Source organism: Dendropsophus ebraccatus, chromosome 3, assembly GCF_027789765.1.
Source record: "Dendropsophus ebraccatus isolate aDenEbr1 chromosome 3, aDenEbr1.pat, whole genome shotgun sequence".
NCBI classification, from domain to species: domain Eukaryota; kingdom Metazoa; phylum Chordata; class Amphibia; order Anura; family Hylidae; genus Dendropsophus; species Dendropsophus ebraccatus.
In genome coordinates, this window is record NC_091456.1 from 189875372 (window position 1) to 189903305 (window position 27934).

Sequence of the window (27934 nt, forward strand, 5' to 3'; positions counted from 1 at the left end):
GATCTCTCATCTCATCCTGTTATACAAGTCCCATCTTCTGCTCCATCACAGCAAGCTGACATTTACAGAGAAGACGATGAACATCAAAGAGAAAATACAGGAAAGACTCAGTTTCCATCTTTACAACGTGAAAAATGTTTTACTCACAAAACATATCTTACAGGGGAGAAGACATTTTCATGTTCAGATTGTGGGAAATGTTTTACTCAGAAATCAGATCTTGGGAAGCATCAGAGAACTCACACAGGGGAGAAGCCATTTTCATGTTCAGAATGTGGCAAATGTTTTACTCAGAGATCAAAGCTGGTTGACCATCAAAGAATTCATACAGGGAAAATGCCATTTTTATGTTCAGAATGTGGAAAATATTTTACTCAGAGATCAAAGCTTGTTGACCATCAAAGAATTCACACAGGAGAGAAGCCATTTTCATGTTCAGAATGTGGAAAATGTTTTACTTGGAAATCAAGTCTTGTTACCCATCAAAGAACTCACACAGGGGATCAAATATCTCACGTAAATGAGAAGCCATTTTCATGTTCAGAATGTGGAAAATATTTTAAACATAAATCAGCTCTTGTTTTGCATCGGAGAACTCACACAGGGGAGAGGCCATTTTCATGTTCGGAATGTGGGAAATGTTTTACTGATAGATCAGTTCTTGTTAAGCATCAGAGATTTCACACAGGGGAGAGGCCATTCTCATGTTTGGAATGTGGGAAATGTTTTATTCAGAAATCAGATCTTATTACGCATCAGAGAACTCACACAGGGGAGAAGCCGTTTTTATGTTCGGAATGTGGGAGGTGTTTTGCTCAGAAATCAACTCTTCTTTACCATAAAAAAACTCACTCAGGGAAGAAGCCAATTTTATGTTCAGATTGTGGAAAATGTTTTAATTCGAAACCACAACTTGTGATCCATCAAAGAACTCACAAAAGGGAGAAGCCATTTTCCTCTTCACAATGAGGTTAATGAATATAAAGAATTCTAAAGGATGATGAAGGAAAATCTGCATTTTATAGTTAAAAATAGAGATGAGTGAATTTGCAGTAGGGATGAAGGGAATGGCTTCTTCTCCTATCTGTATTCTGCTCATCAGACTGCCGGCTTTAAAGTCTGCTTGAAAAGATGGATCCAGTCCTGGGGAACTTCTCCCACTTTCATAGGACTGGATCCATCTTTTCCCAGGACCCGGGGAGGAGCGGCACGGAGCGGAGCAGACATAAAAGATTGCAGCCTGATGAGCAGATGTCAGATAGGAACAAAGTGATTCCCTTCATTTCTTCTGTAAATTCACTCATGTCTAGTAGAATAGTAATGTGTATAGTATTAGTAACTGTACTCACTGCACTTACTGACAGCAGCTCCCTGTGTACCCCATAGAGCTATAATCAGCCTCCCCTCTGCCCATGGTGTGACTAACTGTTCCTTCCATCCTTATTATTATCTATTCAGTCTCCTTCCCCTAGTTCTGAGCTGCTGCTTTCTGCTGAAGACACAAAAATTTGTGTGTGAGCTTTTCTCTCCATCTCCCCCTCCTCCCCCCGTCCCTTCTGAGACGGCTGATGTAAACAAGTCCTTATCTGCAACTTCTGCATTACAAAGAAGCTACAGAGTTGCAGATAACGGCTATGTTCAAAAGTAAAAATAAGAGAAATGGTGTCTCCTTTTTTCTTTTAAATTTGCAGATGTCTTTTGCAAAGAAAGGATGTTATTTTTTAGCTGTTCACACACAGTTTTTTTTTTTTACCGTCTTTAATATTAAATTCAAAGGACTTTTCAATTAAAGACACATCCAATGAGCGATCAGTCCACCGGAACTGGAATAATGTACTAAAAGACGGGCGGCCAAACCGTGAAATGACAGACATCATTTAAAAAAATCTGGACAGAAAAAATGTTGTGGGAACATAGCCAAAGCCTGTCAGGGACTTGTTTACATCAGCGTCTCAGAAGGGAGCGGGGAGACAGAGAGAAAACCTCGTACTCAGATTTTTGTATCTTCAGCAGAAAGCAGCAGCTGAGAACTGGGGGAAGGAGACTGAATAGATAATAACAAGTATGGAAGGAATTCTTTGTCTCACCATAGGCAGCAACATCAAAAGTTATGTATCAGCGGAATACTCCTTTATGTATAAATTATTATATTTCTTTTTTATTCCCTACAGGTTTTTTTGTCTAAGTCATGTGATTCTTTATCTTGTGCCAGAATTTCTGTTAAAGAATTGGGGAAAAACACTCCAAAAATCACCAATATTGTATATAGAAATGGCGTATTATCCCCTCTGTATTAGTCTATAGGGAAAATGTGAAAAATGCAGCGTAGACTGTCTATATCTGCATGTGGTGCGATGCTAAAAAAAAATAAAAGGTTGGGAGCGGTAACGTCTTCTGTGTGAACTAGTCTTTAGAAATGGTAAATTACACTTGGTGAGTGGTGAGGATTTCGTCACTCCTCAATGCAACACGTCCAAAGAGACCTCTGCCCGGCTCGCTGCCATCCTCCCGGGGTGATCTCCCACTTCCCCGAGCTCCGAAATACCAAACAATGGAGAGCGAAGGTGACATCAGATGAAACCGGAAGTAAGTATCATTATAGAAGGAAGCGCGGAGGTTACACTCAGGAGGGGAGTTCTGGAACGCTGGAGAGAAACACTGGGATTCCCGAATCAATAACTGGTTCAGTATATTCTTCACTAGGTTCTATTCATATCCCAACACGTATCAAGATATCACATCACTTTCTCAAGGACAAACAACCGAAGGCGACACAGAGGGACCCCGATCTCCACCATCTCTGGAGCCGGGAGACCCCCGCAGCCTCTCACACATTACATAACGGGGAATTGTTGAGGATAAGAAGTGTGAAAGTTTTATGGTCCTGATAGACGTCTGGTCCATGTACATATACAGCTCAGCTACATGTACATTACACACATATACAGCTCAGCTACATGTACATTACACATATACAGCTCAGCTACATGTACATTACATATATACAGCTCAGCTACATGTACATTACACATATACAGCTCAGCTACATGTACATTACACACATATACAGCTCAGCTACATGTACATTACACACATACAGCTCAGCTACATGTACATTACACACATATACAGCTCAGCTACATGTACATTACACACATATACAGCTCAGCTACATGTACATTACACACATACAGCTCAGCTACATGTACATTACACATATACAGCTCAGCTACATGTACATTACACACATACAGCTCAGCTACATGTACATTACACACATACAGCTCATCTACATGTACATTACACACATTTACAGCTCAGCTACATGTACATTACACATACAGCTCTACTGTGTACACATACAGCTCAGCTACATATACATTACACATATACAGCTCAGCTACATGTACATTACACATATACAGCTCAGCTACATGTACATTACACACATACAGCTCAGCTACATGTACATTACACACATACAGCTCAGCTACATGTACATTACACACATACAGCTCTACTATGTACATTACACATATACAGCTCAGCTACATGTACATTACACACACATACAGCTTAGCTACATGTACATTACACATATACAGCTCAGCTACATGTACATTACACACATATACGGCTCAGCTACATGTACATTACACACATATACGGCTCAGCTACATGTACATTACACACATATACAGCTCAGCTACATGTACATTACACATATACAGCTCAGCTTCATGTACATTACACACATACAGCTCAGCTACATGTACATTACACACATATACAGCTCAGCTACATGTACATTACACATATATACAGCTCAGCTACATGTACATTACACACATACAGCTCAGCTACATGTACATTACACATACAGCTCAGCTACATGTACATTACACATATACGGCTCAGCTACATGTACATTACACATATACAGCTCAGCTACATGTACATTACACATATACAGCTCAGCTACATGTACATTACACATATACAAGTCAGCTACATGTACATTACACATATACAGCTCAGCTACATGTACATTACACACATACAGCTCAGCTACATGTACATTACACACATACAGCTCAGCTACATGTACATTACACATATACGGCTCAGCTACATGTACATTACACACATACAGCTCAGCTACATGTACATTACATATAGACAGCACAGCTACATGTACATTACACATATACAGCTCAGCTACATGTACATTACATATAGACAGCATTACTGTGTATACAAAGTTCAGCTACATATACTTTACACATATACAGCTCTACTGTGTACACATACAGCGCAGCTACATGTACATTACACACATACAGCTCAGCCACATATACATTACACATATACAGCTCAGCTACATGTACATTACACACATACAGCTCAGCTACATGTACATTACACACATATACAGCTCAGCTACATGTACATTACACATATACAGCTCAGCTACATGTACATTACACATATACAGCTCAGCTACATGTACATTACACATATACGGCTCAGCTACATGTACATTACACACATACAGCTCAGCTACATGTACATTACATATAGACAGCACAGCTACATGTACATTACACATATACAGCTCAGCTACATGTACATTACATATAGACAGCATTACTGTGTATACAAAGTTCAGCTACATATACTTTACACATATACAGCTCTACTGTGTACACATACAGCTCAGCTACATGTACATTACACACATACAGCTCAGCCACATATACATTACACATATACAGCTCAGCTACATGTACATTACACACATACAGCTCAGCTACATGTACATTACACACATATACAGCTCAGCTACATGTACATTACACATATACAGCTCAGCTACATGTACATTACACACATACAGCTCAGCTACATGTACATTACACATATACAGCTCAGCTACATGTACATTACACATATACAGCTCAGCTACATGTACATTACACATATACAGCTCAGCTACATGTACATTACACACATACAGCTCAACTACATGTACATTACACATATACAGCTCAGCTACATGTACATCTATATCATAAAAATGAATGTCTGTCCCATATAGACTTCTAAACGCCTGAACCGTTTGACCCCAAATTTGGCCCACACATACATTGGGTGCCTGGGCAGGTTAGAGCGAAGGTCTCATCCCCACCAGATGTACAGGAGGGGAGGGGGAAGACCGCCCCATAGAAATGAATAGGAAAATCTCCACACTGCACACAGGTGATAAAATTAACTGCAGCTCTGACCAGCAGTAAATGGCAGTTGGAGGCCTTAGCAACCAATAGGATTACTACTTTCATTTTCAGAGGGAGCTGTGGTTGCTAGTGTAATGGCCCAGAACAGTATTTATTGTCAGGTGTGTGAAAATGTATTGTTGCTATTGGCAACCTTCGACAGTGTGTATTAGGGCCTATGTATTTGCTGCTCTTCCTTAGCTCTCTTGTAGTGGTATTGTTTTCTGCTATGTATTTATTTAATATGTTGATATGTATTAATCTCTAATGATACAAGTGTTGAGCTTGATCAGTGCTCCTCCCCTGCAACACTCTAGTGATTGGCCAGGGGAAAGCTCTGCCCACCTGTTACCCAGAAGGGCTGTGCGGTCTTGTCAGTTGTCAGTCTGGCATTGCCAGAGTCACATCTAACCTCCCTACGTCACCTCAGTAATCCTGTCAGACTCAATCATCAACCCCCTAACCTGTTTCCAGTCAGCCATAAGGACTAATAGGTGTCTTCAAAGTCTCAGCAGGACATCCTCTGTATTTATTAGTGCCTGCTGTCGGATTGGTGAAGTGATAGAGGGTCTCCCATTCACCGTCCACATCTTCCTGGCTTCCATGTCAGTGTGTCCATGCGTCTTCCTCCTACATGATAGTGAGCGTTGACAGCGTCAAGTCTCTTCAGTAACTTCAAGTACCTATTCACACGTATCCTTATAAAGGCGGAAAGCTATAAAGTCTCTGGAACAGGTCTGTCTCTTTGAAATCCTATTTATCCACCAAGTCTAAGCTATAGTAACTAAGGTAACCCTCCCCCTGAAGCTAAGTACTCTGATCAAGCCAACAGTTTTCCATCATCACATGCCCCTGTATTGGATTGTATATAATTATCCTTCAAGAAAAGTCTTGATATACTTTCACCGCTATTGTGTGAAGACTTTTATTAAAAATTATATGTCCCTGCGTGTATGCTGAAGAAGACAAGGGCCCCAGCACCCTCGGACCCCATCGTGACAGGAAGGTTTCAGAAGGTGAGCCCTAAGGTTGCACTACACCACCCAGCAACACAATACCCTCAGCATATTACCATAATACCACCAAAGGGGACATGATAATTTTTCTTGGCGTCACGCATAGGACATTATAATTTTTCTTGGGGTCACGCATAGGACACTATACTAGGGCAGCTGCCTCACAACATCCACAGAAATAACTGGTAGACCCCCTACTCTATCTATACAGTGCAGGTATACAGAACCCCCTACTCCATCTATACAGTACATGTATACAGGACCCCCTACTCCATCTATACAGTACAGGTATACAGGACCCCCTACTCCATCTATACAGTACAGGTATACAGGACCCCCTACTCCATCTATACAGTACAGATATACAGGGCAGTATTACCAGCTGCTGCTGCCCTAAGCACTAAACCTGAGGACGCCCCATCCTCACTCAACAATTAGTATCATGATAGATTGGTAGGTAATAGCTCCAGAGGTCACATTTAACACCACCATATCAGACCTAACCAATACCGCCATACCAGACCTGCGAAATACCGCCACACTGTGACTGGATAATGCCGCCATACCAGACCTGACCAATACCACCATACTGTGACTGGATAACACCGCCATACCAGACCTGACCAATACCACCATACTGTGACTGGATAACACTGCCATACCCGACCTGACCAATACCGCCATACTGTGACTGGATAAAACTGTCATACCCGACCTGACCAATACCGCCATACTGTGACTGGATAGCACTGTCATACCAGACCTGACCAATACCACCATACTGTGACTGGATAACACTTTCATACCAGACCTGACCAATACCGACACACTGTGACTGGATAACACTGACACACCAGTCCTGACCAATACCACCATACTGTGACTGGATAACACTGCCATACCAGACCTGACCAATACCACAATACTGTGACTGGATAACACCACTATACCAGACCTGACTAATACCGCCATACTGTGACTGGATAACACTGCCACACCAGTCCTGACCAATACCGCCATACTGTGACTGGATAACACTGCCATACCAGACCTGACCAATACCGACACACCGACCAATACCGACACACTATACAGGACCTCCACCAACTATATACTACAGGTATACAGCACCCCCACCAACTCTATACTACAGGTATACAGGACCCAAAACTATACACTACAGGTATACAGGAACTCCACCAACTATATACTACAGGTATACAGCACCCCCACCAACTATATACTACAGGTATACAGGACCCCAAAACTATACAGTGGGGAAAAAAGTATTTAGTCAGTCACCAATAGTGCAAGTTCCACCACTTAAAAAGATGAGAGGCGTCTGTAATTGACACCATAGGTAGACCTCAACTATGGGAGACAAAATGAGAAAACAAATCCAGAAAATCACATTGTCTGATTTTGTAAGAATTTATTTGCAAATTATGGTGGAAAATAAGTATTTGGTCAGTAACAAAATTCATCTCAATACTTTGTTATATATCCTTTGTTGGCAATGACAGAGGTCAGACGTTTTCTGTAAGTTTTCACAAGGTTGGCGCACACTGTTGTTGGTATGTTGGCCCATTCCTCCATGCAGATCTCCTCTAGAGCAGTGATGTTTTGGGGCTGTCGCTTGGCAACACTGACTTTCAACTCCCTCCAAAGGTTTTCTATAGGGTTGAGATCTGGAGACTGGCTAAGGCCACTCCAGGACCTTGAAATGCTTCTTACCAAGCCGCTCCTTCGTTGCCCTGGCGGTGTGCTTTGGATCATTGTCATGTTGAAAGACCCAGCCACGTTTCATCTTCAATGCCCTTGCTGATGGAAGGAGGTTTACACTCAAAATGTCACGATACATGGCCCCATTCATTCTTTCATGTACCCGGATCAGTCGTCCTGGCCCCTTTGCAGAGAAACAGCCCCAAAGCATGTTTCCACCCCCATGCTTTACAGTAGCTATGGTGTTTGATGGATGCAACTCAGTATTCTTTTTCCTCCAAACACGACAAGTTGTGTTTCTACCAAACAGTCCCACTTTGGTTTCATCAGACCATAGGACGTTCTCCCAATACTCTTCTGGATCTTCCAAATACTCTCTAGCAAACTTCAGACGGGCCCGGACATGTACTGGCTTAAGCAGTGCGACACGTCTGGCACTGTAGTATCTGAGTCCCTGGCGGCATAGTGTGTTACTGATGGTAGGCTTTGTTACATTGGTCCCAGCTCTCTGCAGTTCATTCACTAGGTCCCCCCGCGTGGTTCTGGGATTTTTGCTCACCGTTCTTGTGATCATTTTGACCCCACGGGATGAGATTTTGCGTGGAGCCCCAGATCGAGGGAGATTATCAGTGGTCTTGTATGTCTTCCATTTTCGAATTATTGCTCCCACAGTTGATTTCTTCACTCCAAGCTGGTTGCCTATTGCAGATTCAGTCTTCCCAGCCTGGTGCAGGGCTACAATTTTGTTTCTGGTGTCCTTTGACAGCTCCTTGGTCTTCACCATAGTGGAGTTTGGAGTCTGACTGTTTGAGGGTGTGCACAGGTGTCTTGTTATACTGATAACAAGTTTAAACAAGTGCCATTACTACAGGTAATGAGTGGAGGAAAGAGGAGACTCTTATGGTGCGTTTACACAGGCAGATTTATCGGACCAATTTTGGAAGCCAAAGTCAGGAATGGACTTGAAAAGACAGGGAATCTCAGTCTTTCCTTTAAGACCTGCACCCTGTTTATAGTCTGTTCTTGGCTTTGGCTTCAAAAATCTGTCAGATAAATCTCTCTATGTAAACGCACCATTAAAGAAGAAGTTACAGGTCTGTGAGAGCCAGAAATCTTGATTGTTTGTAGGTGACCAAATACTTATTTTCCACCATAATTTGAAAAAACATTCTTACAAAATCAGACAATGTGATTTTCGGGATTTGTTTTCTCATTTTGTCTCTCATAGTTGAGGTCTGCCTATGATGTAAATAATAGACGCCTCTCATCTTTTTAAGTGAGAGAACTTGCACTATTGGTGACTGACTAAATACTTTTTTTATCCACTGTACACTACAGGTATATAGGACCTCCACCAACTTTATACTACAGGTATACAGCACCTCCACCAACTCTATACTAAAGGTATACAGGACCCTCAAACTACAGAGTACAGGTATACAGGACCCCCGAACTATATACTACAGAACACTACAGGTATACAGGAGCCCAAAACTATACACTACAGGTATACAGGAACTCCACCAACTATATACTACAGGTATACAGGACCCTCAAACTATACACTACAGGTATACAGGACCCCCGAACTATATACTTCAGGTATACAAGATCTCCACCAACTCTATACTACAGGTATACAGCACCTCCACCAACTCTATACTGCAGGTACACAGGACCCCAAACTATACACTACTGTGACTGGATAACACTGCCATACCAGACCTGACCAATACCACCATACTGTGACTGGATAACACCACTATACCAGACCTGACTAATACCGCCATACTGTGACTGGATAACACCACTATACCAGACCTAATACTGCCATACTGTGACTGGATAACACTGCCACACCAGTCCTAATACCGCCATACTGTGATTAAATAACACCGCCATACCAGACCTGACCAATACCGACCAATACCGACACACTATACAGGACCTCCACCAACTATATACTACAGGTATACAGGACCCCACCAACTCTATACTAAAGGTATACAGGACCCAAAACTATACACTACAGGTATACAGGAACTCCACCAACTATATACTACAGGTATACAGGACCCTCAAACTATACACTACAAGTATACAGGACCCCCAAACTATACACTACAGGTAGACATGATCCTAAAACTATACACTACAGATATACAGGACCACCACCAACTATATACTACAGGTATACAGGACCCCAAACTTTACACTACAGGTATACGTAACCCCAAAACTATATATTATAGGTATACAGGACCTCCACCAACTATACATTACAGGTATACAGGACCCCAAAAATATAAACTACAGGTATACAGGACCTCCACCAACTATATACTACAGGTCCACAGGGCCCCCAAACTATACACTACAGGTATACAGGACCCCCGAACTATACACTACAGGTCTACAAGACCTCCACCAACTATACACTACAGGTATCCAGGACCCTCAAACTATAGACTACATGTATAGAAGAGCTCCACCAACTATACATTACAGGTATACAGCACCTTCACCAACTATATATTACAGGTATACAGGACCCCCAACTATACAGTACAGGTATACAGGACCTCTACCAGCTATACACAGCAGGTCTACAGTACTTCCCAAACTATACAGTACAGGTATACAGCCCCCCAAACAATTATACACTACTGGTATACAGGACCTCCCTCAACTATAAACTACAGGTATACAGCCCCCCCAACTACACACTACAGGTATACAGGACCCCCTCTACTATACAAGACAGGTATACAGCCCGCCCCCCAACTATACACTACAGGTATACAGGACGGATGTTTGAAGTTTTTAGTTTATTTCTAATGTGCATAAGCTACAATTTACATAAACGGTGCAGAACTGTCGGGTTACTGGAGATTTCCCCTTAAACAAAAAAACAAGGGCATAGATATGATAGATAGTCTAGTTCTGAATTGTTCAGGACATGGAGGCTGGAGACTAGCTGCATCCACTGCACACACAGGAGAAGCTTCCTTTGTATGTTTCAGAAGTCGCCCCAGGATCATGTAATACATTAGGGAGAAGCTGCTGAGCCAGTGTGATAAATAACTGGTATATGACCGGCCATTTATGAAGGAGCAGGAGTCGGGAGTCACAGTCGGTCCTGATAAAATTCTGGAGTCGGAGTCGGTCCTGATAAAATTCAGAAATCGGAGTTGGAGCTGCGGCTTACCGACTCCACAGCCCTGGTACACATACAGTTCAGCTACATGTACATTACACATATACAGCTCAGCTACATGTACATTACACACATACAGCTCAGCTACATGTACATTACACATATACAGCTCAGCTACATGTACATTACACACATACAGCTCAGCTACATGTACATTACACATATACAGCTCAGCTACATGTACATTACACACATATACAGCTCAGCTACATGTACATTACACATATACAGCTCAGATACATGTACATTACACACATACAGCTCAGCTACATGTACATTACACATATACAGCTCAGCTACATGTACATTACACACATATACAGCTCAGCTACATGTACATTACACATATACAGCTCAGCTACATGTACATTACACATATACAGCTTAGCTACATGTACATTACACACATACAGCTCAGCTACATGTACATTACACATATACAGCTCAGCTACATGTACATTACACACATATACAGCTCAGCTACATGTACATTACACATATACAGCTCAGCTACATGTACATTACACACATACAGCTCAGCTACATGTACATTACACATATACAGCTCAGCTACATGTACATTACACACATACAGCTCAGCTACATGTACATTACACACATATACAGCTCAGCTACATGTACATTACACACATATACAGCTCAGCTACATGTACATTACACACATACAGCTCTAGGCTATGTTCACACTACGTATATTTGAGGCTGTATGTTTGAGGCTGTATAGCAACTAAAACAAGGAGTGGATTAAAAACATAGAAAGAATCTGTTCACATAATGTTGTAATTGAGTGGATGGCCGTCATTTAATGGCAAATATTTGCTGTTATTTTAAAACAACGGCTGTGGTATTGAAATAATGGCCGTTATTTACTGTTATATGGCGGCCATCCACTCAATTTTTAACATTGTGTGAACAGAGCCTTTCTGTGTTTTCAATCCACTCCTGGTTTTAGTTGCTATGAGGACCTGACATGAGGACCAAATACAGCCTCAAATATACATAGTGTGAACCCAGCCCTACTGTGTACACATACAGCTCAGCTACACATACATTACACATATACAGCTCAGCTACATGTACATTACACACATACAGCTCAGCTACATGTACATTACACACATACAGCTCAGCTACATGTACATTACACATATACAGCTCAGCTACATGTACATTACACACATACAGCTCAGCTACATGTACATTACACACATACAGCTCAGCTACATGTACATTACACACATACAGCTGTGCTACATGTACATTACACACATATACAGCTCAGCTACATGTACATTACACATACAGCTCAGCTACATGTACATTACACACATACAGCTCAGCTACATGTACATTACACACATATACAGCTCCGCTACATGTACATTACACATATACAGCTCAGCTACATGTACATTACACACATATACAGCTCAGCTACATGTACATTACACACATACAGCTCAGCTACATGTACATTACACATATACAGCTCAGCTACATGTACATTACACATATATACAGCTCAGCTACATGTACATTACACACATATACAGCTCAGCTACATGTACATTACACACAGGGCTCTGCTGCAGGCATATATAACACACATACACAGCTCTGCTCCACACACATCACACACAGTCCTGCATACACTGAGCAGCAGCCCCTGATCATGTGACTCCTCCTCCTCCATGTGACTGATCACATGACTGTGACATCATGGCAGGTCCTGGAAGCACAGGGGAAGCACACGGCTCCTGTACAGGTGGAACGGCCAATGAAATCCGGCCGAGGCGGGGCTTGCCTCGGAGCTGTGTTCCCGCCCCCAGCAAGGTTCCTTTATGGTATTGGTTTTTAGTCACCACAGTGCAGGAGCAGGAGGATTAACCCCTTCAGGACTGGGTAAGTTTCTACCCTGTATTGATTCATTACTGGAGTCAGAAGTTTTACTTTTTTTGCTCAAATTTGTGCTGAGTTGTGTTACATTGTTTCCTCTTTCATCCATTCCTCTCCCAACTCTCCAGGATCCTCTGCTGATATCTTCTATATAAGAGACCGACCCATCAACCATGGAGAGAGACAGAGACAAGATGGCCGAGAGGATAATAACCCTCACCCTACACATACTCTTCCTGCTTACTGGGGAGGTGAGGGATTCTGGGAGTGATGTCATCATGACATCATTCTTATCTATGGAATAACAGATGGATAGGACTGGAGAGGTGAGGGATTCTGGGAGTGATGTCATCATGACATCATTCTTATCTATGGAATAACAGATGGATAGGACTAGAGAGGTGAGGGATTCTGGGAGTGATGTCATCATGACATCATTCTTATCTATGGAATAACAGATGGATGGGACTGGAGAGGTGAGGGATTCTGGGAGTGATGTCATTATGACATCATTCTTATCTATGGAATAACAGATGGATAGGACTGGGGAGGTGAGAGATTCTGGGAGTGATGTCATCATGACATCATTCTTATCTATGGAATAACAGATGGATAGGACTGGGGAGGTGAGGGATTCTGGGAATGGATGGAGTGATAGTAATGTGTCTCTCCATACACAGGATTACACAGTAGTGAAGAAGTCCTCTAGTGGGCGCTGTGGGGCCCCTGGGTGTGAAGGATGGGGAAGAACCCTGAGCCCAATCCCGGGGCCCCTGATACATGAGGAAATGGAGGAAGAGAAGATCCTAGAAGTCACCAACAAGATGGTGGAGCTGCTGAGTGGAGAGGTGAGACTGTGGCTGCTGGGAATGCTGGGACATTATACAGTAACACCACTGGAGGGGTGGGGGGGATGACTCTGTGATCATTGTGTGTGTCAGGTTCCTATAAGGTGTCAGGACGTGGCGGTCTATTTCTCCATGGAGGAGTGGGAGTATGTAGAAGGACACAAGGATCAGTACAAGGATGTGATGCTGGAGGATCAGCAGCCCCTCCCATCAGCAGGTAATAGACAGGACTATATACACACCTCCTCTCTGTATTATCTGGATGGAAAGAATGAATTCAGTCTCTGTATGTGTTCCCTCCAGTCAGATCCAGTAAGAGAACAGCACCAGAGAGATGTCCCCGTCCTCTTCACCCACAGGATCAGGATCAGGTAGATGGAGATGTTCCCTATGATCTGTACATCCCACCTGACCTCTCCTACTGTCTGATTACAATATTTTTCTCACATCTTATGAATCAGGGGGACAATCTAATTGAGATTAATGCTACAGATATGACCGTAAAAGAAGAAGAAGAGACAGATGTGAGCAGTGATGAGCAGTATAAGGAGAACATCACTACAGGGAAGGATCTGAATTCTATTAATGCTAAAAATATGATGATGAAAGAAGAAGAGGAGACATACATGAGCGGTGATGAGCAGTGTAAGGAAGAAGTTACTAGAGTGAATAATCTAAACTGTTGTAATGCTACCGACATAAGTGTAAAAGAAGAGGCAGAAGAAGAAGAGACAGATAACAGCAGTGATGAGCAGTATAAGGAGGACATTTCTATGGGGAAGAGTCTGAACTTTATGAATGCTACAGACTTAATAGCAAAAGAAGAGGAGACAGATGTGGGCAGTGATGAGCAGTATAAGGAGGACATCACTACAGGTAACCGCCCAGGTGAGTAGTGACCACTAAATGCAGAGAACAGTCACACCTTCTCCTCAGTCACCGGCTGTAACTATTCTGTGTGGAATATTATAAGCTCTGTGTCCTGTCAGTTTTCCAGCTATATAATCATTCAGCCTAAATTCTAATATACAGCACAGTCCCAGCGGACAATATATCACTATCAGTCTCCTGCTGCTGCATCTGTAGTGACTGTCCTCATCTTACTGCATACCTGTTGTGAATTTTAAAAAAATCAACAGGGGTTCTGATCGCAAGAAGTTATGTAATATATTGACTTTATTATTATCTTTTAAATTATGTGTTTAAATCAAAGTGTCCGTGCTCCTTTGTGACAATATTTGGTCTTTTCTTTGTTCAAAAAAAGAGATCAAACACAGAAAGTCCCGGCGCTCACAGACATGGCTCGGTAATGACTGACAGTGATGTTCAGCGAGAACTAAAATGCTGGAGTGCTTGTTACTAGAGTCGAGAATTTTTCAGTGATCGAGTATATGACCCCTCGTGACCTTTGACCATTACACTTAGTGTAGATGCAGGAAAGGCCTCCGACAAGACCTCATGGCCCTTTATTCCCACCACTATTCAGCGTAGACGGTTTGGTCCTATATTCTCCCAATATATTATAGCTTATACAGAAACTGACGGCAACTCCAGAATAACAGACATAATACTTTGCCCTTTGACATCTTCACAGGAACCGCACAAGGTTGCCCCCTCCCCCCCTTCTCTCTAATCCCTCTCTGTCTCTTACTATACCACATACACCCTGTAACACCCTCCGCACAGTCACCACCATACTCTGTGATATTACCATGACTGCATTAGCAGAGGATGTACTTCTTATCATCAGGAACCTTCTCTCTACTCTCTCCCCTTTGTTGGGCGACCTCCAGGCTTTAGGTAATGTAGTGTCCCAGTACAGCTGAGCCACCACATCTTGTATACCACCTGTCTATAGGTGACTCAATCTGGGAGGTGTCACACTCTGGGATGATGGCTGCCTTTCTGCCATATCTCCACTTGGTGTCTCATTCTCCCCTGTTTGTCGCGCACAGCTGGAGGGAAAAAAAATCACTGAAAATCCCACCTATGGACTCGGTGGACATGAATGCACTACATGTACATTAAAACAGACTATGACTGAAAACATGTAGATTAAAACTTAAACAATTTTATTAGGTATACATTAAAAAGGTGGTCCACAATAATCTCAATATAGGTCAATGGATAGTGTAAAATACGGCACTATATAATTAACGTAGTGTGTTTCACAGTTTGTGCAATGACACACTATTCCCCTGACAACAAATGTTTTAGCTTATATATAGTGGCACCTATCTGCCACCCCCTGTCACTACGCGTTTCTCACCTCTGGGATCATCAGGAGACCATCACAAGATGCACAGGCTAGCAATGGGGTTAATGCTGCCACTTGTTAAACAGGTCACTCAGGACAAAGATAGATCCGTAATGATAAATAAAGATAAAGGAAAGCACAGCTGGAGGGAAAAAGGTTGAAAGACAAGTCCAGCGAAAATTTTTATTAAAGTATTGTATTTTCCCATAAAATTTTACAAAACATCAATCTACACTTATTACGGGAGATGCTTATAAAGTGCTTTTTTCCCTGCACTTACTACTGTATCAAGGCTTCACTTCCTGGATAACATGGTGATGTCACTTCCTGGATAACATGGTGATGTCACTTCCTGGATAACATGATGATGTCACTTCCTGGATAAAATGGGGTTGTCACTTCCTGGATAAGTAAGTGACAGCACCATGTTATCAAGAAAGTGACATCACCATCCGATCGAGGGTGCATACCATTGTGGGAGATGTATGGGGGGGGGTGAGGGTGCATGCCATTGTGGGAGATGTATGATGGGGTGAGGGTGTATACCATTGTGGGAGATGTATGGGGGGGTGGGGATGAGGGTGCATACCATTGTGGGAGATGTATGGGGGGGTGGGGATGAGGGTGCATACCATTGTGGGAGATGTATGGGGGGGGTGATGGTGCATACCATTGTGGGAGATGTGTGCATGTTGCTGGTTTGGAAGCCCAGACCCTGGATCTAAATAAGCAGCTGCGACGATTGAGATGCATTGGCAAACTGGAAAGGGGTCTGCTGCTCACTGAGCAAGCGCTCCAAGGGGAAGATGAGGGAGAGAGTGATAGCATGGAGGTGCAGGGGGAAGAGGCAGCTAGTTGGGTGACAGAAAACGGGGTAGAGAGAAGAGTGTGAGGGAGGCCAGTCCTGATCTGGCACACACCAACAAGTTTGCCAAATTGGCGGATGAGGGAGATGTTGGTTTAGGGGTGGCATTGCTGCAGCAGGACACGGCCTCTTAAAGCTGAGGGGGGGGGGGTGTCTGCTCCTTTAAGGTGGGAAATAGGAGTGCAGGGCAGGCCGGGCAGGTACTGGTAGTGGGGGACTCAATTATTAGCGGGACAGACAGGGTAATCTGTCACAAAGACCGGGATCATCTAACAGTGTGTTGCCTACCTGGCGCTCGAGTTCGTCACATCAGGTTGACAGATTACTGGGAGGGGCTGGTGATGACCCAGCAGTCATGGTTCACATTGGCAACAATGATAAAGTTAGAGGTAGGTGGCAGTGCATGTAATGAAATAAGGGAAAGCAATATCCTAAAAAGGAAGAAAGAGATAAATGTACAATACAGTAAAACCTCGGTTCCCGAACACCTCGGAGTTTGAACAATTCGGTTTTCAAACTAAATTTCCCCCTGACGTTTTGCTCGGTATCCAAACAAAACCAGGGGGATAACGGTCAGCTGACAGATAAAGGTGTTCGGGAACACTGAGAGGCAGGAGTGGGTGGCTATTTAAACATGCCGCTGTGCTCCTGCTCCTCTCAGCTGCGGGGGACACCCTGTAAAGAAGTGGGGAATCCCATCATAATGAGGGGAATCCCCACTTCTTTACAGGGTGTCCCCCGCAGCTGAGAGGAGCAGGAGCACGGCAGCAAGTTTATATAGCCGCCCGCTCCTGCCTCTCACTGTGGGGACGCCGTGTAAAGAAGCCGGCTCCCAGCGCTGTCCTGTCTCTCCATACATCCCCCCCCCCGCGCCTCGAGCGCTTCCTATATACTTACCTAGCCGGTACACTTCTATAGCCTGCGGCGCGCCCGTGCTGTTGCGCCCCCTGCCTAGCTCACCAGCTTCTTAGCTTCTTCCTGCCGCTGCTCCCCGCCGCCTCTGCAGACTCTCCTTCACCCTGCAGAGGCGGCGGGGAGCAGCGGCATGAATAAGCTAAGAAGCTGGTGAGCAAGGCTGTGGGCACAACAGCACGGGCGCGCCGCAGGCTATAGAAGTGTACCGGCTGTGTTAGTGTATAGAAAGCGCTCTGGGCCGGGGGGGGGGGGGGATGTGGGGAGAGACAGGACAGTGCAGGGAGACGGCTTCTTTACACGGCGTCCCCGCAGTGAGAGGCAGGATCGGGCGTCTATTTAAACCTGCCGCCGTGCTCCTGCTCCCCTCAGCTGAGGGGGACACCTTGTAAAGAAGTGGAGATTCCCCTCATTATGATGGGATTCCTCACTTCTTTACAGGTTGTCCCCCGCAGCTGAGAGGAGCACGGCGGCAAGTTTAAAAAGCCGCCCACTCCTGCCTCTCAGTGTTGCGGGGATATGGAGTGTTTTTGCACTCTGTGGGCCGGGTGCTCTGCACCTGACCCACGGAGTGTAAGAACCAATTAATCAAATTTACATTGTTCCCTATGGGAACTTACAGCTCGGTTCTCAAACTGCTCGGTTCTGGAAAAGCCTTCTTGTACTATTATCTCTTTCTTTCTTTTTAGGATATTGCTTCGCCTTATTTCATTACTTGCACTTTGTGGCACTTAATGATAGGGTCAGATAGATTACATACACTTCTTTGCACTTTATTATAATTACTAGAAAATGTACCCGGCGCTGCCCGGGTATAACGTGTCAGTGTGTTAATTAGATTTGTTCTAAGGTGCCCAGGAGGCAAAACTAAAGGTATTGTTTCATCTAAGTTAATCAGTGGAATTAGTGTATACCTGTAGTGCATAGTTGGAGGGGTTCTGTATACCCACAATGTATAGTTTTTAGGGGTCTCGCATATCTGTAGTGCATAGTTGGGGGGGCTGTATACCTATAGTGTATAGTTGGGGGGGTCTTGTATACCTTTAGTGTGTAGTTGGGGGGGGCTGTATACCTGTAGTGTATAGTTGAGGGAGGTCCTGTATACCTGCAGTGTACAGTTGGTGAAGGTCCTGTATACCTGTACTGTATAGCTCGGGGGTCCTGTATACCTGTAGTATATAGTTCGGGGGTCCTGTATACCTGTAGTGCATAGTTTGAGGGTCCTGTATAACTGTAGTATAGAGTTGGTGGAGGTCCTGTATACCTGTAGTGTATAGTTTGGGGTCCTATATACCTGTAGTATATAGTTGGTGGAGTTCCTGTATACCTGTAGTATATAGCTTTGGGGTCTTGTATACCTGTAGTAAAGAGTTGGTGAAGGTGCTGTATACCTGTAGTATAGAGTTGGTGTAGGTCCTGTATACCTGTAGTGTATAGTTTTGAGGTCCTGTATACCTGTAGTGTATAGTTTGGGGTCCTATATACCTGTAGTATATAGTTGGTGGAGTTCCTGTATACCTGTAGTGTATAGTTTTGGGGTCCTGCATACCTGTAGTGTATAGTTTGGGGTCATGTATACCTGTAGTATATAGTTGGTGGAGGTCCTGTATACCTGAAGTATATAGTTGGTAGAGGTCCTGTATACCTGTAGTGTATAGTTTTGGGGTCCTGTATACCTGTAGTGTAAAGTTTGGGGTCCTGTATACCTGTAGTATATAGTTGGTGGAGGTCCCGTGCACTTGTAGTGTATAGTTTTGGGGTCCTGTATACCTGTAGTGTCCTGTATACCTGCAGGGTCGTATTTACCATTAGGCACCCATGGTCTGGTGCGTAGGGTAGCACCTTGCAGAGGGGCAGTACCCTCCCGTTCAGACTTGCCATAAAATCTTTGTTCAGGTCCTGTATAGTGGTGTTATCAGTATGGCGGTATTGGTAAGGTCTGGTATGGCAGTGTTATTCAGTCACAGTGTGTCGGTATTGGTCATGTCTGGTATGGCGGTGTTATCCAATCAGAGTATAGCGGTATTGGTCAGGTCTGGTGTGGCGGTGTTCTCCAGTCACATTGTGGTGGTATTGGTCAGGTCTGGTATAGTGGTGTTATCCAGTCACAGCATGGCGGTATTGGTCAGGTGTGGTATGGCAGTGTTATCCAGTAACAGTATGGCGGTATTGGTCAGGTCTGGTATGACAGTGTTATCCAGTCACAGTATGGCGGTATTGGTAAGGTGTGGTATGACAGTGTTATCCAGTTACAGTATGGCGGTATTGGTCAGGTCTGATATAGCAGTTTTTTCCAGTCATAGCATGGTGGTATTGGTCAGGTGTGTTATGACAGTGTTATCCCGTCACAGTATGGTGGTATTGGTCAGGTCTGGTATAGCGGTGTTATACAGTCACAGTGTGTCTGTATTGGTCAGGTCTGGTATGATGGTGTTATCCAGTCACAGTATGGCGGTATTGGTCAGGTCTGGTGTGGCGGTGTTATCCAATCACAGTTTGGTGGTATTGGTCAGGTCTGGTATGGCATTGTTATCCAGTCACAGTGTGGCGGTATTGGTCAGGTCTGGTATGGCAGTGCTATCCAGTCACAGTATGGCAGTATTGGTCAGGTCTGGTATGGAGGTGTTACCCAGTCACAGTGTGGCGGTATTGGTCAGGTCTGGTATGGCGGTGTTATCCAGCACAGTATGGCGGTATTGGTCAGGTCTGGTGTGGCAGTGTTACCCAGTCACAGTTTGGTATACCTGTCCTGTAGTGCCCTGTATATACATGTACTGTATAGATGGAGTAGGGGGTCCTGTATATACATGTACTGTATAGATGGAGTAGGGGGCCCTGTATATACATGTACTGTATAGATGGAGTAGGGGGCCCTGTATATACATGTACTGTATAGATGGAGTAGGGGGTCCTGTATATACATGTACTGTATAGATGGAGTAGGGGGCCCTGCATATACATGTACTGTATAGATGGAGTAGGGGGTCCTGTATATACATGTCCTGTATAGATGGAGTAGGGGGTCTACCAGTTATTACTGTGGATGTTGTGAGGCAGCTTCCCTAGCAACCATTGCTCCCTGTGAAAATGAAAGCAGTAATCCTATTGGTTGCTAAGGCTCCAACTGCCGTGTCTGCTGCAGCTAATTATATCACCTGTGTTTGCAGTGAGGAGATTTTCCCATTCATCTCTATGTGGCGCCGCTCTTCCCCCTCCTCTTCGTTGATCGCTTTATAAGACCTGGACCTATTTTTATCGTTGCTCGTTCGCAAAACGTTTGCAAATCATTCGCATTGAATAAGATGTCATTCGCAGTAGATACGAACGCAATAGCGAAGAAAAAACTATCGCAAATACGATCATGAGTAACGATTATCGTTCCATGGAAATGAGTGAACGTTTTCTGGTCTTTCGCAATAGCGGTCGTTTGAGATCGTTAATCGTTAACGATTATGCGAACGATAATCGTCCGGTGGAATAGGGCCCTAAGAGGTTGGAGAACTGTTTAAACTAGGGACCGGGGGGGAGGGCAACTATAATACAGTAAGTGAAGACAGAGTAGATGGAGAGCTGGGCCTAGATTATGGAACTGGGGGTGGAGCGGCGGGAGGGGTTAGAACAGTCACTAGTGACAAGAGGAAAGGGAATATGGACAAACATAATAAATGTATGTATACAAATGCTCGAAGCCTCACTAATAAAGCTGAGGAATTAGAGCTCATAATGGTGGAAGAGAGATATGATATAGTGGGGATAAGCGAGACATGGCTGGATGAGACCTATGACTGGGCCGTTAATATCCAGGGTTATAGTCTATTCAGAAATAACCGTAAAAATAAGAAAGGGGGAGGGGTCTGTCTATATGTTAAATCCTGCCTTAAGCCCATTCTGCGGGAGGATATATGTGATGATAATGTGGAGTCTCTTTGGGTAGAAATAAGGGGAGGGACAAAGAATAATAAAATTCTTATAGGAGTGAGTTCTAAACCTCCAAGTATAGTGGAAGAATCAGAAAATCAGACAAATAGATGCGGCAGCGAAGCAGGGGGAAGTCATTATTATGGGGGACTATAACTACCCAAATATAAACTGGAAAGCAGAAACCTGCAGCTCCAGGAAGGGAAGCGAATACTGGAAATAGTAAAAGATAATTACCTTTCCCAGCTAGTACAGGAACCAACAAAAGGGGGGGCCCTTCTGGACCTGATCTTAACCAATAGGCCAGACAGAATTTAAAAAATAGAGGTGGGGGGTCACCTAGGTAATAGTGACCATAACATAGTAAGTTTTCAATTGTCCTTCAATAAAATTATTAGTAGAGGGGCTACAAAAACATTAAATTTCAGGAAGGCTAATTTCCAAAAACTAAAAGAGGACCTTGGGAACATAGACTGGGACACTGCCCTGAGATATAAGAGAGGACTCCGGGGACATAGACTGGGACAATGCCTTTAGAAATAAAAGTACACAAGAGAAATGGGACATATTTAAGAGCATCCTGGGTAAATCGTGTGAACGACACATACCATATGGGAATAAAAGTAGTAGAAATAGGAGAAATCCAATGTGGTTAACTTCAGCTGTAAGGGGTGCAATAAATGATAAGAAACCAGCATTCAGACTACTAAAACAAGAAGGTAGTGGGGAAGCATTGAGCAACTATAGACAGAAGAATAGAATGTGTAAAAAACAAATAAAAGAAGCAAAAATAGCAACAGAAAGATGGATAGCCACAGAAAGTAAAACAAATCCCAAAATGTTCACTTATATAAATGACAAAAGACTTAAAACCAAAAATGTTGGTCCCCTCAAAAATAATCTGGGTGTAATGGTGGAGGGGGAAGAGGAAAAGGCCAATCCACTAAATACATTCTTCTCTACTGTATTCACAGAGGAGAATCCCATAACAGAGGACATGACTAGGGGTAATGTAAATCCTCCCATAAATCTCACCTGCCTAACACAACAAGAAGTGGGGCGACGCCTTAAAGACATCAAAATCCATAAGTCACCGGGCCCAGAAGGCACATTCTAGAGTTTTGCAAGAATTAAGTACTGTGTAGACAGACCCTTAGTCCCAATATTTAAAGATTTTATAATGACAGGGATTGTTCCACAGGACTGGCGCATAGCTATTGTGGTACCAATATTCAAGAAGGGGTCAGAGAGTGATCCTGGAAACGACAGGCCTGTAAGTCTAACACCTATAGTGGGTAAAGTATTTGAGGGATTTGTAAGAGATGCTATACTGGAGTATCTTAATGAAAATAATCTTATAACATGGCACCAGCATGGATTTATGAGGGATCGGTCCTGTCAGACTAATCTGATCGGCTTCTATGAAGAGGTAAGTTATAGACTGGACCTGGGGGAGGCTGTGGATGTTGTGTATCTGGACTTTTCAAAGGCATTTGATACTGTGCCGCATGAAAGGTTTGTCTACAAAATAAAATATATGCAAATGGGTAAGTAACTGGTTGTGTGATAGAAAACAGAGGGTGATCATTGATGGAACATATTCAGATTGTGTTTTAGTTACTAGTGGGGTATCACAGGGGTCAGTGTTGGGTCCACTTCTTCTTAATATTTTTTATTAAAGATCTTGTAGAGGGGCTACAGAGTAGAATCTCCATTTTTGCAGATGACACTAAACTGGGTAAAGTAATCAGCACAGAGGAGGATAATATCATATTATAGGGGGATTTGGAGAAGCTGGAGGCTTGGGCGGTGAAATGACAAAAGAAGTTTAATGTGGATAAATATAAGGTTATGCATTTGGGCCGTAGAAATAATGAGTACAGTTATGTGCTAAATAATAAAACACTGGGTAAAACTACTTCCGAAAAGGACCTGGAGGTATTGGTGGACAGTAAACTCAACTATAGTGATCAGTGCCAGGCAGCAGCTGCCAAGGCTAATAAAATAATGGGATGCACCAAAAGAGGCCGAGATGCTAAAGATGAGAACATAGTTTTGCCTCTTTATAAAATATAATATTACAAGTTATGGGCATTAGACTTCCGGTGATCCAGGGATTGTTCTGGTTGCCATTGGAGTCGGGAAGGAATTTTCTCCCTGTGATGGGGCAATTGTCATATGCCTTATAAGGGTTTTTGCCTTCCCCTGGATTAACATAGTAAGGTTTTTCTAGGTTGAACCTGATGGACTCTTGTCTTCTTTCAACCTTATTTACTATGTTACTATGTCACCATGTTATCCAGGAAGTGACCTCACCATGTTATCCAGGAAGTGACATCACCATGTTATCCAGGAAGTGACCTCCCCATGTTATCCAGGAAGTAAAGCCTTGATGCAGTAGTAAGTGCAGGAAAAAAAGCACTTTATAAGCATTTCCCATAATAAGTGTATATTGGTGGTTTGTATAACTTTTGGGGGGCAATACAACACTTTAATAAAAAATTTTGCCAGACTTTTCCTTTTAACTTTTGCTTTGTTCACTGTTTGAACCAATCACTGGTGCGGGTACCACACACACTTCCGACCTATTACACTTCTTCCTTCTCCTGTTTCTGGTATGTCCCCCACCAATAGCAGGATGGTCCCGGTCACCCCCTATTTAGGTCCCTTGGTTCCTGGTGGGATGGCTTCGAGTCAGTTGGGTGAAGACAGAAGTTTTTGTGAGAGTTTGAGAGAAAGTAACTGTCCAGTGCACTCAGGACAATCTACCAAAACAGAGATTGATCCACAGTGGGACAAACAGCCTAAGCTGAAGTATTCTACTGATACCTGCTCAGCTTTCTATAGGAACCTTGAGGGTTTAGCTTCGCCAAATAGTTCAAACTTGGGACTAACAGTGAGTATGAGGTCCTCTTCTTATACAACACTAGGCTTATACAACACTAGGCTTTATCAAAGGGTGTAAAATTTAGACTGGTGAAAACTGCCCACAACAACCAATCACAGCTCAGCTTTCCTTTCAGCACTGCCTAAAGCTGAGCTGTTATTGGTTGCTGTGGGTAGTTTGCACCAGTCTAAATTTTACACCCTTTGATAAATCTCCCCCTTCCTCTTCTTCTACCTTCTACTATCAGTCACTACCTCAAGCACTATCAACATCTATACCTGCACCTACAAAATATATTTCACCTGTATTGCACTGAAGTTCTCAAGTGAAGTCATCTTCTGGTTAAGTACTGGACTCTGCGCACTCGCACCTGTACGCACCTGGTCCTACCCTGTTCAAAGTCTAGTGGTTGTGTACCTGGGGGTTTGGCATCACCACTCCTGGCCACTGTGACAAGTGCCTAAATAATACCACCACACTAGCCGGCTGCTAACCACACCTAGCGACCCCAGGTCACGGCACTAAGCTTTCAGGTTATACCATATACATAGACAGGTCAGAAGCCATATTGCTTGGAGGTCCTCCATTTCCATGCTGGACCTATGTCTACCTGTGTGGAAGGCTCTGAGCACTTACCAAGGACGTATGTAGCCAAAGGCCGGCCAGGTCGGGGACATCACTGCACCATGTGACTTATGCAGAAAATGAGAGAAAAAGCCGTGATCTGCCCCCAGTAACGCCATGCTGGTTGGGGTCCAGCAGGTTATCGGTATGTAGGGGGTCAGTAGTCCTATTTTTTTTTTTAGAAGAGTTTCCATTACTTTTTCTACCAAGGACGTCATCTCCCCGGCCTCCAGCTTCTATATTCTTCTCCCTGACACTTCCTGTGGATGGGAACAGATCTGATCATTCTTATTATGTTACATAAAAAAGAGTAACTTTCCATGTCTGCAATATGTTTAAGCTTCTATTACTGGTAAATAAGAGAAATGGTGTTTTCTCCTTTGCAGATGATTCTACCAGGAGCTCAGGGGGACATCAGATCTCCTCAGAGGATCATATCACACAAGATACATATGAGGAGCCGTCCACTATCCCAGATACACCCTCAGCCCCTCACAGCAAAGATCTCTCATCTCATCCTGTTATACAAGTCCCATCTTCTGCTCCATCACAGCAAGCTGACATTTACAGAGAAGGCGATGAACATCAAAGAGCAAATACAGGAAAGACTCAGTTTTCATGTTTACAACACGAAAAATATCTTACAAGGAAGAAGGCTATTTCATGTTCAGAATGTGGGAAATGTTTTAATCAGAAATCAGATCTTGTTAAGCATCAGAGAATTCACACAGGGGAAAAACCATTTTCATGTTCAGAATGTGGGAAATGTTTTACTCAAAAATCAGTTCTTCTTACGCATAGGAGAACTCACACAGGGGAGAAACCATTTTCATGTTCAGAATGTGGCAAATGTTTTACTCAGAAATCAGTTCTTGTTAGGCATATGAAAAATCACACAGGGGAGAAGCCATTTTCATGTTCAGAATGTGGGAAATGTTTTAACCAAAAATCAGATCTTGTTAATCATCAGAGAAGTCACACGGGTGAGAAACCATTTTCATGTTCAGAATGTGGGAAGTGTTATAAAATGAAATCAAAACTTGTTGAACATGAAAGAATTCACACAGGAGAGAAGCCATTTTTATGTTCAGAATGTGGGAAATGTTTTAAAAGGAAATCAAAACTTGTTGAACATCAAAGAATTCACACAGGAGAGAAGCTATTTTCATGTTTAGAATGTGGGAAATGTTTCACTCAGAGATCAAAGCTTGTTACCCATCAAAGAATTCACACAGGGGAGATGCCATTTTCATGTTCAGAATGTGGAAAATGTTTTACTCGGAAATCGGGTCTTGTAACCCATCAAAGAATTCACACAGGGGAGAAGCCATTTTCGTGCTCAAAATGTAAAAGATGTTTTGCTCAGAAATCAGGTTTTGATAGACATCAAAGATCTCACAAAGGTGAGAAGCTATTTTCATGTTCAGAATGTGGGAAATGTTTTATTGAGAAATCAGATCTTGTTAAGCATCAAAGAACTCACACAGGGGAAAAGCCATTTTCATGTTCAGAATGTGGGAAATGTTTTACTGAGAAATCATGTCTAGTTAAGCATCAGAGAACTCACACTGGGGAGAAGCCATTTTCATGTTCAGAATGTGGGAAATGTTTTATTCGGAAATCAGATCTTTTTACGCATCAGAAAACTCACACAGGGGAGAAGCCATTTTCATGTTTGGAATGTGGGAAATGTTTTATTCGGAAATCAGATCTTGTTACGCATCAGAGAACTCACACAGGGGAGAAGCCATTTTTATGTTTGGAATGTGGGAAATGTTTTATTCGGAAATCAGATCTTGTTACACATCAGAGAACTCACACAGGGGTGAAGCCATTTTTATGTTCGGAATGTGGGAGGTGTTTTACTCAGAAATCAAATCTTCTTTACCATAAAAACACTCACACAGGGGAGAAGCCATTTTCATGTTCAGATTGTGGGAAATGTTTTAATTTGAAATCATATCTTGTGGTTCATGAAAAAATTCACAAAAGGGAGCAGCCATTTTCCTCTTCACAATGAGGTTAATGAATATAAAGAATTCTGAAGGATGATGAAGGAAAATCTGCATTTTATAGTAAAAAAAAGAGATGAGTGAATTTACAGTAGGAAGGAAGGGAATGGCTTCTTTCCTATCTGTATTCTGCTCATCAGACTGCCGGCTTTGAAGTCTGCTTGAAAAGATGGATCCAGTCCTGGGGAACTTCTCCCAGTTTCATAGGACTGGATCCATCTTTTCCCAGCACCCGGGGAGGAGCGGCACGGAGCGGAGCAGACATAAAAGGTCACTTCCCTTCATTCCTGCTGTAATTTCGCTCATGTCTAGTAGAATAGTTCTTTCTATAGTATTAGTAACTGTACTCACTGCACTTACTGACAGCGTCTTCCTGTGTACCCCATAGAGCTATGATCAGCCCCCCCTCTGCCCATGGTGAGACTAACAATTCCTTCCATAGTGTTATTATCTATTCAGTCTAATT

The 27934-nt window shown here is 43.1% G+C and overlaps 1 protein-coding gene across 1 annotated transcript; it reads left to right on the forward strand.

Annotated features, from left to right (window-relative positions):
• Positions 1-234: 234 nt before the first annotated feature.
• Positions 235-27934, forward strand: LOC138786848 (oocyte zinc finger protein XlCOF7.1-like). Its single transcript, XM_069963919.1, has 2 exons — positions 235-952; positions 26116-27934. Exons 1-2 carry the CDS (start codon positions 337-339, stop codon positions 27474-27476), a joined length of 1977 nt encoding a protein of 658 aa, XP_069820020.1. The 5' UTR covers positions 235-336; the 3' UTR covers positions 27477-27934.